General features: G+C 53.3%; 4 protein-coding genes across 4 annotated transcripts; 2 read left to right on the top strand and 2 right to left on the bottom strand.

Annotated features, from left to right (window-relative positions):
* Positions 1–2,999: 2,999 nt before the first annotated feature.
* Positions 3,000–3,233, bottom strand: BKA78DRAFT_315226 (uncharacterized protein). Its single transcript, XM_066888526.1, has one exon. It carries the CDS (start codon positions 3,221–3,223, stop codon positions 3,056–3,058), a length of 168 nt encoding a protein of 55 aa, XP_066744710.1. The 5' UTR covers positions 3,224–3,233; the 3' UTR covers positions 3,000–3,055.
* Positions 3,234–5,756: 2,523 nt separating this feature from the next.
* On the top strand, positions 5,757–6,740 carry BKA78DRAFT_141195 (uncharacterized protein). The gene is made up of 3 exons (XM_066882766.1): positions 5,757–6,324; positions 6,380–6,445; positions 6,509–6,740. The coding sequence occupies exons 1-3, from the start codon at positions 5,812–5,814 to the stop codon at positions 6,698–6,700; spliced, it is 771 nt and encodes a 256-aa protein (XP_066744709.1). The 5' UTR covers positions 5,757–5,811; the 3' UTR covers positions 6,701–6,740.
* A 900-nt stretch (positions 6,741–7,640) lies between these two features.
* Positions 7,641–8,665, top strand: BKA78DRAFT_141198 (uncharacterized protein). The gene has a single exon (XM_066882767.1). It carries the CDS (start codon positions 7,746–7,748, stop codon positions 8,385–8,387), a length of 642 nt encoding a protein of 213 aa, XP_066744708.1. The 5' UTR covers positions 7,641–7,745; the 3' UTR covers positions 8,388–8,665.
* A 4,341-nt stretch (positions 8,666–13,006) lies between these two features.
* On the bottom strand, positions 13,007–14,618 carry BKA78DRAFT_267647 (alpha-ketoglutarate-dependent taurine dioxygenase). Its single transcript, XM_066885485.1, has 2 exons — positions 13,894–14,618; positions 13,007–13,837 (listed from the first exon to the last, which is right to left on the bottom strand). Exons 1-2 carry the CDS (start codon positions 14,458–14,460, stop codon positions 13,214–13,216), a joined length of 1,191 nt encoding a protein of 396 aa, XP_066744707.1. The 5' UTR covers positions 14,461–14,618; the 3' UTR covers positions 13,007–13,213.
* Between the last annotated feature and the right edge of the window lie 797 nt (positions 14,619–15,415).

The following is a 15,415-nucleotide window of genomic DNA, read 5'->3' as shown; positions in this document are numbered from 1 at the left end:
TCGAAGCCTGGTCACCCAACCCCCGGAGCCTCTAAGCCGGCGATTGTCACTACAACGGTCGTGATTGGTCCTAACGGTTCAACTCTTAAACCCTCGGGCACCCCTATCCACTCGAAGCCTGGCCACCCGACTCCTGGAGCCTCTAAGCCTGCTACGGTTACTCAAACTATTGTTGTTGGCCCCAACGGCTCAAGCTCAACTATGAAACCCACAGGCACCCCTATCCACTCGAAGCCTGGCCACCCGACTCCTGGAGCCTCGAAGCCTGCTACGGTTACTCAAACTATTGTTGTTGGCCCCAACGGCTCAAGCTCAACTGTTAAACCCACAGTCACCCCTATCCACTCGAAGCCTGGCTACCCAACCCCCGGAAAGTCTTCTAAGCCAGCTGTCGTTACTACAACGGTCGTGATTGGTCCCAACGGCTCGACAATCAAAGCCTCGGGCACTCCTGGTCACTCGAAGCCTGGATCGCACTCTTCGAAGCCAGCGGTTGTCACTTCGACCGTCGTTGTCGGTCCAACGCCTACTAAGGGACCTGGAAAGCCTTCCTCTCTTCATGGACACTCGACGCCTCACCACACGCCCGGCCTCAGCTCTGCACCAACTCCCGCACGCAGCTCTGCTAGCCCTGTGGTCATCATTTCCTCCTCATCGACGCCCGTCCCCGTTGTCATCACGACAACCTCCGTGGTCGTTCAGTCTTCGTCCATGCCTTTGGTCATCGGCTCCAGGTCGACCAACTTGCCGGTGGCTTCGTCTTCCACGGTTGTGGTCGTCCAGACTACGTCGACATACTCTCCAATCTACTTCACCGTGACCGTCACTCCGACGCCCAAGGTTCAGACCGTTACTGAGTACCACGGACATCCCGGAAAGACCAGGACTCACCCGTCGAAGCCTCATGGCACGAGCAAGCCGACAGGTCCCATGCACGGCGACCCCAAGCACGGAGACCCTGGACGGTTCTATGCCCCCATTCAGATTTCAGGCAACAACAACACGGTCAACGTGATTCTCGTGGATGGAAACTACTACATCAACTCTTCTGGTGATTGTGGAGCCAACTGCGGCGGCAAGAAGAAGAACCCCGAGCATCAACTCACTCGCCGTGCGCCCAAGATCCCTGAAGGCTACACGCATGTCAATGATGCTCTGCCTCGTAAAATCCTGGAAAAGTTCAACAAGAACGCCATCAACGTTTACAAGCCGTCGCCCTTGAAGTCCAGCGTCTACTACGCCAAGTTCTGCGTGGACAAGTGCGTGATTACGCCAGTCGATCATGACAACAACCAATACGTCACTCAGAAGAGCCCGAAGGGCAAGAAGAAGATGATGCAGGCTGTTATCAACCAATCGCTGTGGCTCTCTGATGATAGAATGGAGGGCTGGTACAAGTTTGGAAAGCCCCACTGCGTTAGCTGCAAGCACGGCTTCAAGTGGCCAAAGAGCACAGAGGCCAAGTCCTCCAGTCCGACATCCAAGCCTGTCTCACGTTTTGGACGACTGCACTGGCTTCCCCAAGCGGATAAGGCCGTCCCCACACCAGAAGCTCAGGCCAAGCCCGCCTTCACCCCAGTCGTCCACCATCATGCCGCACGCGCAGCTCCGGCCATGTCTCCTGAGGCTGTTCTGGCAGATGTTGCGGATGCCCATGGAAACTTCAAGGTCGAGGACGTGGATCCGTCCGAGGTCCAGGACGTGCCCGTGAGCCAGACGTTCAAATATGACCCTGGTAAGTGCCCCTGATTCAACTCCCCCAGTGCATCAAATCCTGACCTTTTTCCAGCCGCCCCTACTGGTATCAGCGGCAAGAAGACGTCTGCAGGCATCAAGCTCAGCTTCCCAGTGATGCTGGTGCTTGCGCCGGTCGTCGTGGTTCTGGGAATGCTGATCTAAGCTTCCAAGCCAACAAGCTGGCCAGCCAATCGACTCACCAACCGACCAGCCGACCATCAACAAAAGTTTTGATTTTCACAGCTTAGCCATCGGCCCCTTCTATTCCATTCGCTCTCGATCCGTGGCCATCCAACAAGGAGCTCAAACCCGCAAAGACGTCTCTCTTCCTTTCTTTCTCAACATCAAAAAGTCCCACCGCCCCCTCGGCCCTAGCAAGCGACCCGCCAACCGACTCGGGCGGACCCAGGAGGTCGCCACCGGGTGGTTTTGCGCTGTGCCACCCCGCCCGTCAGAAGACGTTTCGGCGTTGGACGGGTTGAAGGAGAGTCGGAGCACTCAAGATGCGGCCATCATAATTGGGTCAGCTGAGCGAATAGCGACAGAGTAGCGTAACATAATCGGCAACAGCAGCGCCTAAACCAGCAAGCAACAAGGACTTAAAAAAAAAAAAAATTGCAGCCAGCGGGTCTGGATCCTGTTTCTCTTCTAATAGGACATGCGGAAGCGGGCGCTGGATCGTTCCTTTCGTGTGTCCACGATGCCCATTAATTCTATACTTCCTTTGAATCTGCCTTGTATTTAACACCACCTTCATTCCACTTTGAAATTTCCTAGACCAAGGGGTTAGGAGCTGCGGAGGCGACCATAATCGCGTCTCTTGGCGGGGCGTATGGGCTCTTCTTGTAAGAGGAGGACGGAGGCACCGCTTGGTGTCGAGAGACGATGGCTGATTTCAATCGTGCTGGCCATGATTGGACTCGGGCTGTTGAGGGGTGCGTCGTCTGGGCTGGGATGATGATTTGTTGGACATGGCGCGGCGATTGGCTGGTAGATTCGTGGGGGCGGCTGGCTTGTTGGTGTGAATTTATTGATTTCAGAGTAATTGTGCAATCCCTCTTGTGGTCGTCATGTGTTGTCTGAGTACACGAGGTGAGAAGTGCTCGTACACATGGCTCCTGACCTCAGGGCCAGGCCATCTTCTCGGATGACCTACCACGCTCGCGACTCGTCCAAAGGCCAACGACGAAAGATGAAGGGATAAAACCAAGGGCGACAAAGTCTTCCCGACCATGATGCATGGTCTTGGGGGACACGTATGGGAAACATTTCACGACAAATCAAGCTTCGTTCTTATCCAGTTTTCACACTGGATTGCTCAGTTTCGACTAATCAGCCCAGGTAAATCGTGAGGGAGGCTGCCGATTGCTTCAGTTGCGCAAGCACAACCATTTTTGCAATCCGACGCAACCAGGGGCTCATCCCTATTAAAGAAATGCAAGTCATGCGCTGAACGTGTCGCTACATTGCGGCATCTCTCCAGCATTGGTGTTTCCTGTACTATGGGAATCAATCGCACTTGCAGCTTTGCACCTCATGATCTCCTCCATGGTTTCCAAGAACAGAAGCCTGCGTTTTGTCAACTCGTCGAGGAAAATTGCAAAGTCTGGCACCATCCATGACAAAGAAAGAGAAAGATAGAGGAGAAAGAGCGAAGCGTTGAAAACGGCGAAGGTTTCTCGAGCAGATGGAAAGCACCCTGGGCCGTTGGAATCATGAAATGATTTCACGCAACATTACATTGCGCTTTCCCTGATTCAGTTCTATGTCTGATCTTAGTACCTTGCTTGGGCTGCGAATTCCAGATTGGGAAGTCAAGCTTTGGTATTCGGGTTGTCGAGAGAGCGAGTGCAAGCCTCGCACCTCAGCTCCACCCTTGAGTCCCCTCCTCTCTCCTCGGCTTTCTCGTTTTTTTCTGCATCACAGTTAAAAGCTCCCATCCAGCAGCTTCAACTCAAGCCAGAGCAACTCTCACATCTCGAACTCAAAGCAACCTTCTTCTTTCGTCTTATCACTTCCCCCCTTCCCACACTAGTCCTTATCAAAATGGACGCCGTTTTCGAGCACACCAGGGCCGCCTATCGCAGAAGGATCCAAGTGGCGGAAAAACATTGCAAAGAGGCAGGGGAAACTTTGGTTGAGGCGGGACACAATTTCCTAGAGGCGGACAAAAGTTTGACGAGGGCGAAGGCAAACTTGGCGAGGAGCAACGAGATCGAACAGGTCCTCTGCACTCAAGTCCATATTCCATGCACTCTACTGACATTTTAAAAGGACATTCGACGCGCGGTATCGTCTGGGCAAATCGAAGATAAATCGGAAGAGCACTATGCGTACTTCGACCAGTGTAAGATTTCCATTCTCTCGATTGCGACATCAGGCTGACTTGACTAGATTGTCGAGACAGGGGATGGCCAATCGACGCCCTCGCGCAGGATATCATCATTTGGGGGGAATTTCTCGACGAGATAGAGCACATAGCCAATCAGAAACGGCTCTTACTGGGCTCGAAACGCGACGAGACATCAACAACAAGACAACCAGGCCGGAAGTCGCGTCCAAAGGAGAAGGCTCCACTTTAATCGGCGACGAATCGGTGGAAAGGGAGAGCAAAGTCTTTGGAAGACACAGAACGATTCAATTCGAGTGGTGTAGAGTCTGCGTAACGAGAGGACGAGTAGACCTTGATAGCAATCAATCCTCAAAGCAACAATGTAAGAAACCGCAACTCCGATCCATCTGGCTCTAGGCAAGGGTAGAATGTGCATCGCCTGTAGTTCGATGATTTGGCATCGATACTTTGACGTTGTGCAGTCTTGGACAGCACCTCGCGCGCGTCCAGAACTTGCGAGAGAAATCTTCGCACTGTCGACCCTCTCTGTATATATTCTGTGTCGTCTATCCTTTTCGGAAGATGCATGTTCTTTACATCTGCTTTCCGTATGAGCCACGGCATTTGCTTGTTACCGAGGCCTGGTAGCAAAAGTCGTGGCACACATTGGAGCATTCCCAAGAGAAAGCAACAAAATAGAGCAGCTGTAGAGTAGTAGAAAGTTTCTATATCAAAAGGCACAGATATAGGGAGCATTCAAGCATCTTACACATTTGACATTAGAATTCACCATGTCTTTTACGTAAGGCACAGGGAGCAGTCGTAGCTACGTGTGCCACAACTTTTGCTCCCAGGCCTTGTACCAAAAATCTTGACGTCTGGAAAGCAAAGTCGTGTGAGCGAGGTGGGCTAGACCCTTTTGGGACTAGCAAGGCTGCGCACCCTACGTGCCTGCCCGCAACCACCTCCTCTCTCCACCACCACACAACAACAACAACCATCTTCACCAGCTATTTGCTCGCCCGACAAAAGGATTCTCTCCTTCTCTTTGCTCGACATTCAACGTTGTCGCTTCGTGAGAGCCCCTCAACACTCTCGCCGCCACGAAGAAGTGGGTTCTGTTCGAAGGCCATGAGTTGCGCCCAAGAATATGGCCTGGTGGGCGGATTCCAGATCCACATGAGACGAGGAACACTGGAGGACTTCAGACACGGTGTTAGTCGTCTCAGCACTTCTCTTCCTCACTGTTGATGAGGGCATGGCGACACGCGAGGCGCCATTCATCGAAAAAGCACCCCACGTTCACGTTTCCAAGACACGCAGCACTACGTAGACCGACAGATTCTCGGTGAACGATTGGTATGAGAGAGCTAACGTCTCATCTCTCTGACGATACACTAATCATGTGTCTACCAGATTCGCTCCTGTTTCAGAGGGTCTTCCTAAACTTTCATCACGGGGCCCATCTGGGTGCTCCAAAGGAGTTCCTGGCCGATGACATCGACTTACACATCAGACAGGTCTACGTTAGCAGACTTGCGATCTCCATCTGGGTAATCTCCCGGCCGGAAACTGGGCTTTGCATCCGACCACGGCACAGTTCCAAATCCTGACTTCTCACAAGCAGCAGCACGACGGCTCGAGTGCATCGCCTTAGGAGGCAATCCGGAACGGACGCGCTTTTCATGGCCGCCATCGGAAAGCACTCTGCGGAAACGTGCTAGACTTGAGAATACAGAACGATGCTCCTCTTGGTTCCGAATGGGAGTGTCCCTGTGCAGTGGCAATCCTTTCTCTACCAGCATTGTCCTGCTCTCAAATTGATCGTCTCTTCTGACAGTCGGCCCACTAGCGCTGTCTGTAAAGACATGTGGGTGTCGTCGACAGCCATGCGCACCGCGCCGGACAACCTGGAGGAATGGCCAGAAAACCTCCAATACATCTGGGACAAGAACGACCCATTGGCGTCGACGACGGTACTCTTGGTTCCATATACGACATTTGCCGTGCGTAGCATGAGGGTGCGGTGGCATCAATCTGGTGAATATGAGGCCGGGGCCGTGTGGTCAGGAAAGCATCAGTGCCACATGCGGCCCGAGTACCGCCAGAGGTACAAGAAAAGATTTTCTGTGGTCGTTTGCGACGAGGGACATCGATTGCGACACCCAAAGACACTGATCCACAAGGCCGTAAAGATGCTCAAGGCCGAGATCAACTGGGTACTTTCGGAGACCTATCAGATTAATTCTGCAGACGTCAGTACTCCTTTAACTTCGAATCAAGATGATTGCCAAGCTAACAGCCAATTAGGATATAGTAGTATCTTGGCTTTACTTTGGCCTGCGGCAGACGAGAGAATGCGTGCTCTCGAAGAAGGTAAATTTCAGCCAGATCACTTCACTCATACGTTCGAAACTAACGAAACCCGCGTCCTGACAGATTTCAACAAGGACTTTCTCAGCAAGCACGACATCAAGAAGGAGCCATGGGTCATTTTCAAAGCGGTCCAATCCCTTCCAAGGGACCACGCCCTGCGCCTGCTGCCCATGTGCCCGTGGCGCGTCAAATCTCTCATCCGCTGTGGAAACCCAGCAGAAGTGTCGCGCTACTTCGGCCACGTCACGGAGCTAGTGATTTTGAAGAGGACCCCCCGTGCCTCGAAGCTCCGTGTGGATGCTTCCCCGAACAGCTCGTCGGTTAGCTTGGATCGCCTAATGCCGAGCTTTGTCACCAAGACGGTCGAGGAAGTACCCCAGGAACCTGGAGTCCTCACCGGCTACGATGAGGAGGACATGTCTCCCGTCAAGAAGACCGCCACTCGCACCCCCAAGACGCCCAGGACGCCTAAGTATGCGACCGACGCTGCTACCCCTACCACTGCCAACACCGAGATGAAATTCCAAACAATTGACGGAAACCTTCGTCGACCGCACGAGGGACGCTGGCGACTGGCCCCACTTTCGACACTTTGGACCAGCCCTCACTACTGCGAGTTCTGGTGGGCAACCGATCAGACTAAGACGATGACGAGTCATCACACCAGTAAAAATGCCGCGGGCAGCCTCAGTGGCTTTGCGTCAGACCCTTGAGCAATCACCAGGTACTCCAAGGAAGAGTCCGAGGAGAAGCTCGAAAGTATCATGGCACTTACGCCAAACGACATACATAGAGACCTCAGCCGGATCAACACCGAGTGCTCAAAGTTGACCCCAGAGTGTGCATACACTGCATACAACCACATCATTGCTTCAGCGGAGACGGACCTGAATGCTTTCACAAGCGAGATTCAGACAACGGCATCCTCTGTTCGCCACAACAAGGCGGGTCTCGAGGCCTGTACCGATAAGACTATGGCTCGAGACGTGCTTATCCGAATTAACATGGCACGGATGGACAACGACCCAAGGAACCGCATGGAAGAGCGGGCCAGGAACTTGAGGACGAATTGGGGACAACAATGGGCCATTCGTTTGCTGAGCTACGAGCCCATAATGCGGAAAATTGGGGGTGTTGCACTGAAAGGTGTCTCTCCTAAGACAGCGCTCGTGTTCATAAACCAAGAGATTCTACGCCGCCTCAAGAAGAAGGAGAGCGAGCCTTCCGCACCAGGAAGGAGAAATGACCACCCAAATATTCAACACGATGATGCTCAAAAGGCGAAAGTGTCATCTGGGACATGATAAAAAGGGACGGGATCCCTATTGGTACCGTTGACCAGAGCATGCGAGACGATATACGGCATTTCAAGCTCCGTCTTGACAAATACGGTTTCCTGCGAGGACGGGACGAGGAGGACCAGGACCTTGACTTTGGCGACTTTGTCGAAAACGAGGAAAGCATCGACACTCAACAGCTTGACATTTCTTCTCTTGGTAGTGGTACAACGAAGCCGGGTACGGAAAACCGCTCGAAACCTGAGAAGTCCACCAAGTCCGCGGACGCCGACGAAAGCAGCGGCTCAGACAACGAAAAAGAGCCGAAGAAAACAAAGAAGGCCTCCAAAAAGGCGTACAAGATCAAATCCGCCGAGTTTGTGAACAGCAGCGAGGACGAATCGGAGCAGGGCGACGTACTCAAGGACAAGCCCAGCACAAGTGACACGCCTCCGAATCAACCAGCCCCGCCCACGCCCGGCACAAGCGACACTTCCATCAATCAGCCAGCCCCCCCTGCGCGCAGCAAACAGGACATCGCGACGAAAATGCAGATGGGTCCGATGGTGACGACGAGGGGACGGCAAAGCCCGAGCGCAATCGGGGGCCCAAGGCCAGCGAGGGGAAGGGGAAGGGAAGAGCCACTCAGGAAGCGGGCAGTGTAAAGCCCAGTAAAAAGAGAGAGGGCAATGGGTCCAGCAACGAAAGTGACGACACCGGCAACCCCAAAGACAAGGGGAAGAATAAGATCGATGAACGGTCCGAAGAAAATGGCCAAGCCCAAAAAACCGACGAGGCGAAGACTGGCGAGAAGAGAAAGGTCAATGAGGCCAATGGCAAGAATGAGGAGACCACCGAGGCCGAGGACAAGACGGGAAGCAAGGTCGATGCCAAACCTCCGCCAAAGAAACAAAAGACTGACAACGATGGCACGGAGCGGGAGGATGCAGCCCAAAAGGGGGAAAGGGAGTCAGTTGAAAGTGAGGAAATCACAGATAAAACCTCACTGCCGTTGGCATGACAGCCTACATCGTAACTTCAATTGCATCAGATGTGTCCAGTCTCAACCTCCATGAAAGGCTGAAAGCTAAATGCTGACGCCTCCGCACTCGAACACTACACCGTGATCCATAAAAGAAATCTCCATACTCAAGGCATGGCGCCGAAATGACAGTCTCATGGTGTTACGGATTCGTGCCCACATGTCTGCAGTAGAGTATTTAGCTTAGGTAGTTAGCAGCTCTGGCCCTTGTGGCCGTTGGTCGGGCGTTTAGTACTTTGAACCAACCAAGCATCTCAGTTGGGACCGCTAGCTTTCTAGTTACTAAGGCAGCATGGTTGTATACAGGGAGCATTCAAGTGCCTTGCCGTCTCAAGACTTCAGCATTTGAGCTCTTGGAAGGGTACCTACAGGGAGCATTCAAGCTCCTCCCCTGCCTTGGAGCTGAAGTTTCCTTTGTTGCCCGCTTTGACTAAGCCGCGAAGTCTCCCTCGACTGATGGGTCTCCCAGAACACATGTGTCCATTTACTCCTCCCCAGCCGACGAGGCGGCAAGATGAAGAATACGCAACGCTGACTCAGGATAGAGCATGTGTCTTTGCTCCTGACAATCTCCCCGGTCATCCGTCAGGAGACGGGTCCATTGTTTTCTACGGCCACTTTGGATAGCATCTGATGTTGTGGGAGGAAATATGAGGCGAATGCCTCTTCCTGCTTTACGTGCCTGGCTGGAAAAGGCTGTTCAAGAGCCATTTGAGCCTCAACCGGGAATTATCAACAACATTGCTCTTCCGGACTACCTAACGATTCGAAACATCTTCGGCAAGTTGTGCTCCCTCCAAATTTTCCTTTCGCACTGTTGGGGCATCATTCCCAAATACACGTTCGACATGAATGTCATGGGAAATGGTAAGCCATCACTTTTCTCCCTGCTTTCCAACTTCTAGCACACTGGTGTGGGTACCTTGCCCCTTTTGAGGGAGGATCTTGAGCGACATGGCTCTGTCTGTTGAAAGGGGATTTTGCCAGCGGTTCGTGAAGAATTTTGGAGGGGAAATACCAGTGGCATTTGGCCTGATGGATGGCTCTTGATATGGTTCTGGGGACAAGACTGGCATGGAAGAGGGCGGTTTACTCGGGCCCTGGACTAGTTAGTACTCAACTATGTTTCATAAATCTTACCTCAGTCCAGAGAATGTGCTCGTGTTCAAAGGCAATCCGATGAGGAATGGCATTCTGGCGAAGCTGATGACGAATTGGCGATGGTCACTGCAAGCAGTGTAGATGTATCCGGCAACAGGCGCTGAAGGGCTTGGAGGCAGAAAGGACGGCTCCCCTTGGCCTGTTCTAAGCCAACCAGCAATGCGAGTACTCCTCTGTCCTTGCAACCCCACTACCAGCTCTGATCTCTGCCGCAAGGCTTTCTTGTCCGTAGAATAGGCGCGGGAGCGGCATTGTTGGAACCTTGGGAAAGCTGGTTCACCAGGCGCCAAATCCAACACTGGGCTCTTTGTGGATAGCTTTTGCAATATGTAACTTGTCTCTGTATATCCGCTGCTGTGGGCGACGTCTCAAGTGTGGGGACGGGTAGCTGGCTAGGCTGGTGGGATGAGCGTAGGAGTTTGCGCCTAGAGACACAAATAAGTAAGCAAAGTAGCTTTGAGAATGGATCGGTGAGAATTTGCATGTCGGGCAGCGGCGATCAAAGTGACGAGAGTATTGTGTGGCGCGCCATGCTCCAGAGGACAGATTCGGAAGCAAGAGGATCAGGCGACGATAACACCAACAAGAAGAGCTGACGACGTTTGTAGAGGTAGGGCTCAGATTATGGGCGGCTGGCCGCGCAAACTCGGTGGTCCGTTGACGGTCGGGTGTTGTTCGACAGTGAAGTGAGTGCGTGTTGGCGACGACCCCTGAACGTGAACCTGATGAGCAGAATCGACTCAGCGAGGGCGGTTTCGTCAGATCAAGTGCGAGAGCAACGTTTGAGATGAGGGCTCATGGATACCTTTGAGGTTGTTGTTGTGGCCATGGAGCGTGCGCGCTAGAAGATGCGCCTGCCTGTCTAGGTACTGCTCTGATGACGTCCGAGGTGACTGCGCCGGAGCGCCCAAACCTCCACCTCCATCAAAACGGCTCGCTTATTAGGAGCTACAGCAGATACTGCGCCTGATGTTGCAGGCTCGCTGGTTTTGACGACCTGCCTCTATCCACACGACGTCGTGGGAAAGAGCTTCTGTGGTGGCTGGTTGGGAGAGGGTAAGGGTGTAGGCATGGCTGCAGGCTTCATTTCGTCACTACCAACACCATAACTCAAGGCCAGCGCCTCGATCAGTATATATTTGGCGAATGCCGGTTGCACTTCAACAAGCTGGTTAGCGCAGTGGAATAGGATCCGTCTCAACGTCACTGCCACCAACACCTTAGGTATAAAACCCGCAGGTGTGTGAGCTACAGGGTGTATCGTCTAAGCCGCGGTTCGACTCCGAGTTGCCTCAAGGGATTATGATTTCTATCAGACTCCTGGCGGCCGGGTTGTTCCAACGTATGTACATGGCGTTTCTTTTTGCTCTTTTGGAGGCCGCCACATACTCCGCCGCCTACCCAATGGTGATTGTTTTGTCATGCCATACCTTTTACCTGTCTACTGCACCTCAGTTATACTCCAATCATCTATCAGACTTCTTCTGCCTGTGAGTTCCAAGTTGCTGTACATGGCGTTCCTTTTCGCACTTTTTCCCCTCTCAAGGAGCCTCTTCAGCGGCAAGGGCGCTCAAGCCCTCAGTGCTTATAAACTCCTCCGACATTGTCATTTTCAAGCCGCCGCTCTGAGTGCTTGAGTGCTAGCACCTGCCATGCCCACCCTCTTCAAATTCTGGACGCCGCCCAAGGAGCTTGAGAGTTGAGCAGCCTTCACTCTCGATTTCCGGCATCTGTGGCCTCAGAGAAATACTGTCGCATGAGCTGTCGAATCTATTTGCGTGACGCCATTTCCGACTACATATCGAGCACTTCCATCACGTCTTCGCAGGCGTCGAGTGCAGAGGCGAGGTCAGGTAAGCGGGCGAGTGGCCGTCCGTTGCCCTTTGCCGTCACATCTCCCCACACTACCTCCTCGTTATCCGAAGGACACCCAAGTCTGGCAGCCTCGCGTGGATTTTCCGAAGGATTTTTGCAGCACAGAATCCGACACTTCTTGCTCAATCAGCGCCCACTGCCTGCTCACACCTCCTGCTCGTTTTGTTTCGTTGCAAACCCAAAAGATGCCTTCCCGGCACACACTTGCAATAGACACATGCGACTCCATTTTGCAAAAACTTTTCCTCAAAGTTCAAACCCGTCGCAGCCGGCTTTTCTTTTTCAGTGTCTACCCTTGATTCTTTTACGCTCGCGCCTGCACCCGCTCTATGTATGTATGACTCTTGACGTCGAATCCGTTGCGTCTCGATACCTTGACACCCTATCGCCGGAGCCTACGCCTTGACACCTCTTCGTTTCTCTACCTGGTAAAAACGCAACGAAGCAATGACAGAGGTACTTGGCCTGCTTGCCTTTCTGGCTTTCAGAAACTACAGCTCGTCCGACGCGTCTGCATTCTCAATCGCCGTCTCTTCGTGTTGGTGGTCAAATCCGTCGTCGATTCCTCCGTGCGCGCAATCGCTAGTGCACAGAATTTCACTCCAGCAGGAAGAAAGGCAGTGTCGATTGAATTAATATTCGACCTCCGCTCGGCAATCGCCAACCTACTCGTTGATGCGGACATGCGCAAGAATAACCTCGTCAACAGACTGGACTTGAGCTTTAGGAACACTTTGGTCTCAAAGTAGGGAGAGTAACCCAAGAGAGTTGACGCCTACAAAACAGCGTCTTTCCTCTGCATTGGTTTGGTCGGACACTCAAATAACGAATGATTTCGCTGCTGTGGAAGGGACCAATGGTAGCATGAGACGGATTGTGACAAGAAATGGAGACTCCAAGGGTGTGCTTGAATGCTCCCTATAGCTTTGATTTCACAAGCTCAAGCGTCCGAGTCTTTTGGGAGAAGGTATCTGATCACTCCCTGTAGATGTGCATCTTGATTTGTGACTTACTGAATGATCAAGTCCAAGAATACAATCACGAGGAGCATTCAAGCACCGCACCCTGAAGTTGCTATTTCTTTTGTAACATGGTGAGAGGTGGTTTTGACGATTTACCTTTCGCATCAGACACTGGCATGTTCAAAGAGTTTCGAATTTAGTTGAAATTTGTTTCAAATTCTCTTGAAATAGCAACAAGCAAACTCCTGATCCAAAGGTATCTCGCTCGCTCTCTCGCTAACCATGTATGCAGAGAACCAGCTCAAAAATGCAACAACAACAATCAAAACCAATGCCGTCGGTTGCAATGTGTATATTCCCAAAAACGCCAATCCGCTCCCGCTCAAATGCCGCATGTCAAAATCAACAATACCAGGACAAAATCTCATCTCTCACACTACTCGGACGCCTTCTAGTCGTTGTAGTTGACAACGCCCGAGCCGTCCTTGGGGACAGGGGGCAGGCCGTACTTCTCGCAGAGTTCCTCCTCCTGGCTGCGGCCGTTCTCGGCATCAAAGTACGGGCGCTCGGCCTGGCAGGCGACTCTGACGGCGTGGCGGCGGTGCGGCGCAAAGCCGTACGAGGCCGAGTGGTTGCAGATGCGGTTGTCCCAGAAGGCGACGTCGTTCTTGCCCCACGAGAAGCGGACGTGGCTCTCGTTGGTCGTGGCAATCAGCTCGTTCAGGAACGAAATGATGTGGTCGGATTCCGTCTTGGGCACGCCGACAATCTTGGTCACGAAGCCCGGGTTGAAGAAGATGGACTTCCACCCTGTCACCGGGTTGACCCGCACGAGCGGGTGCTCGGTGACGACGGGGTCGCGGCGGACGGCGCGGCCCATGGCTTTGGAGCCGTCGGCTTGGATTTGCGCCGAGTGGAGCGCGGTCAGGCTCTCGAGGTACTTTTGCATAAAGGGCGAGAGCGCGTCGTAGACGGCGTATTGCGAGGACCAGAGCGTGTCGCCGCCACCGCCACGCGGGGGGCCGGTCAGGAGCTTCAGCATGGTGTAGGAGGGTGGTTGCACCTCGTAGGTTACCTGTGGATGTGTGAGCCGCTGCTCGTGACGTCAAAGGCGATTTAGAGACAACTTACGTCAGAGTGCCAGAGGAAGGTGGGAGTGAAGAGGGAGCGGAGGTCCTTGTTGCCCTCTGCAAAAACCACGTGAACATCCTCAAGGCCGGGCCGCTTAGGGACAGACGTCGTGGCGTGCTTGTGCAACTGGCCAAAGTAGGCGCCGAGCTCGCGCTGCGCGTCAATGTCGAGGTCGTCCTGGTCGCGGAAGAAGACGACGCCGCGGGTAGCAATCAGGCGAGCAAGATCATTCTTCTGAGGGTCGGTGAGCTGCGAGAGCTTGACGCCGTGAATCTCGGTGCCGATCTTGGGGTTGTAGTCGAAGACGTCCGTTGCCGAGGAGAGCAGGTTGCGGAACTGGGGGTCGCCCTTGAGGCCCTTGTCCTCGTAGTGGATGGGACCGAGATCGGGCCAGTGGACGTCAGGGAAGCGTGGCTTCAGGTCTTCATACTCGTAGACGTCGTGGTTTTCGACGACTGTCCGACCAGGTTCGTAGTTGAAAGCATTGGTCTTGGTGGGAAGTTCCTTGGCGGCAGGCTTGGTGTCGGTGATTTGGGCAACAGAGGCCTCTTGCAGATACGGAGCCATGATTCAAACAGTGAAAGACGAAAGAGTGTAGATGACTTTTAGGCAAGAGACTGCAAGCTGGTGTGGAAGGATGGTGTGTTGAGAATGACTCTTTGTCGAAGCAGACGGACTCGTCTTATAATGCTCGGGGTTATTAGAAGAGACCGAACATGGCGAAGGGATGTTGCGCGATGGGCCGTGGCCAGCACCTCATCATGCGACAAAGGCCAGCCAGAGCAGTGTTTCGACTCATACAGAGACCGCACTGTTCATTTAGCTGGCCGAATCGGGAATGCTAGGTGCTGTCGTGTTGCGTCGTAGACCCCGGACAGGAGAGCGGATGAGACGCGCGGGATGTTTGCATGGCTGAGAAGAGTGCGTAGTCCAGCCGCGTGGATCTACCTGCGTCCAAACGCGCGTATGGGGTGTCTAAAGATGGTTCAAGGTAAAGGGATGAGGTTGATGGTCCCCAGACGATGCGCGGCGGCATGCTCGCCTATTGGTCCGACTTGGCCAAACAAGGAAACCCAGCACGCAATCACGCAATCGACTTCGAGAATGACAAAAGAAGGCGCTGCGACAAAGGAACCAAGACCGTCGTCATCTCAATTTCCAACCTCTCGCCCCCCGCGTTTGTCTTGCCGCCGAGAGACCACTCTGCGTCTCTTCCCCTGGCCCCCTGGATTATCTCATGCTCGCCCCAGTCTTGTCCGCCCATCATTCACCTCCTTCCTCCTCATTTCGATCAACTTCCAAACAAGCCACAGACCTACGATGCGCGTCGCTCATGCGCTCATCACGTTGCCCTGTCAATCCCTTGCCATTACCTCATTGTCTCTCAAGCCTTGTGATCGCCCCTGTATACCTCCTTCTTTCTCATCTCCATTGTTGTGATCATGGCGACTTGAGGGAGCATCCGTTTCTGCAAACATTCAAACCCGACAAGACCTCCATGGCGATTGGAAAAGACTCGGAC

This window comes from Phyllosticta capitalensis, assembly GCF_038381095.1.
Source record: "Phyllosticta capitalensis strain CBS 128856 chromosome Unknown BKA78scaffold_5, whole genome shotgun sequence".
NCBI lineage: Eukaryota > Fungi > Ascomycota > Dothideomycetes > Botryosphaeriales > Phyllostictaceae > Phyllosticta > Phyllosticta capitalensis.
The sequence above is the reverse complement of the archived record's forward strand: the minus strand, read 5'-3'. Positions and strand labels throughout refer to the sequence as shown.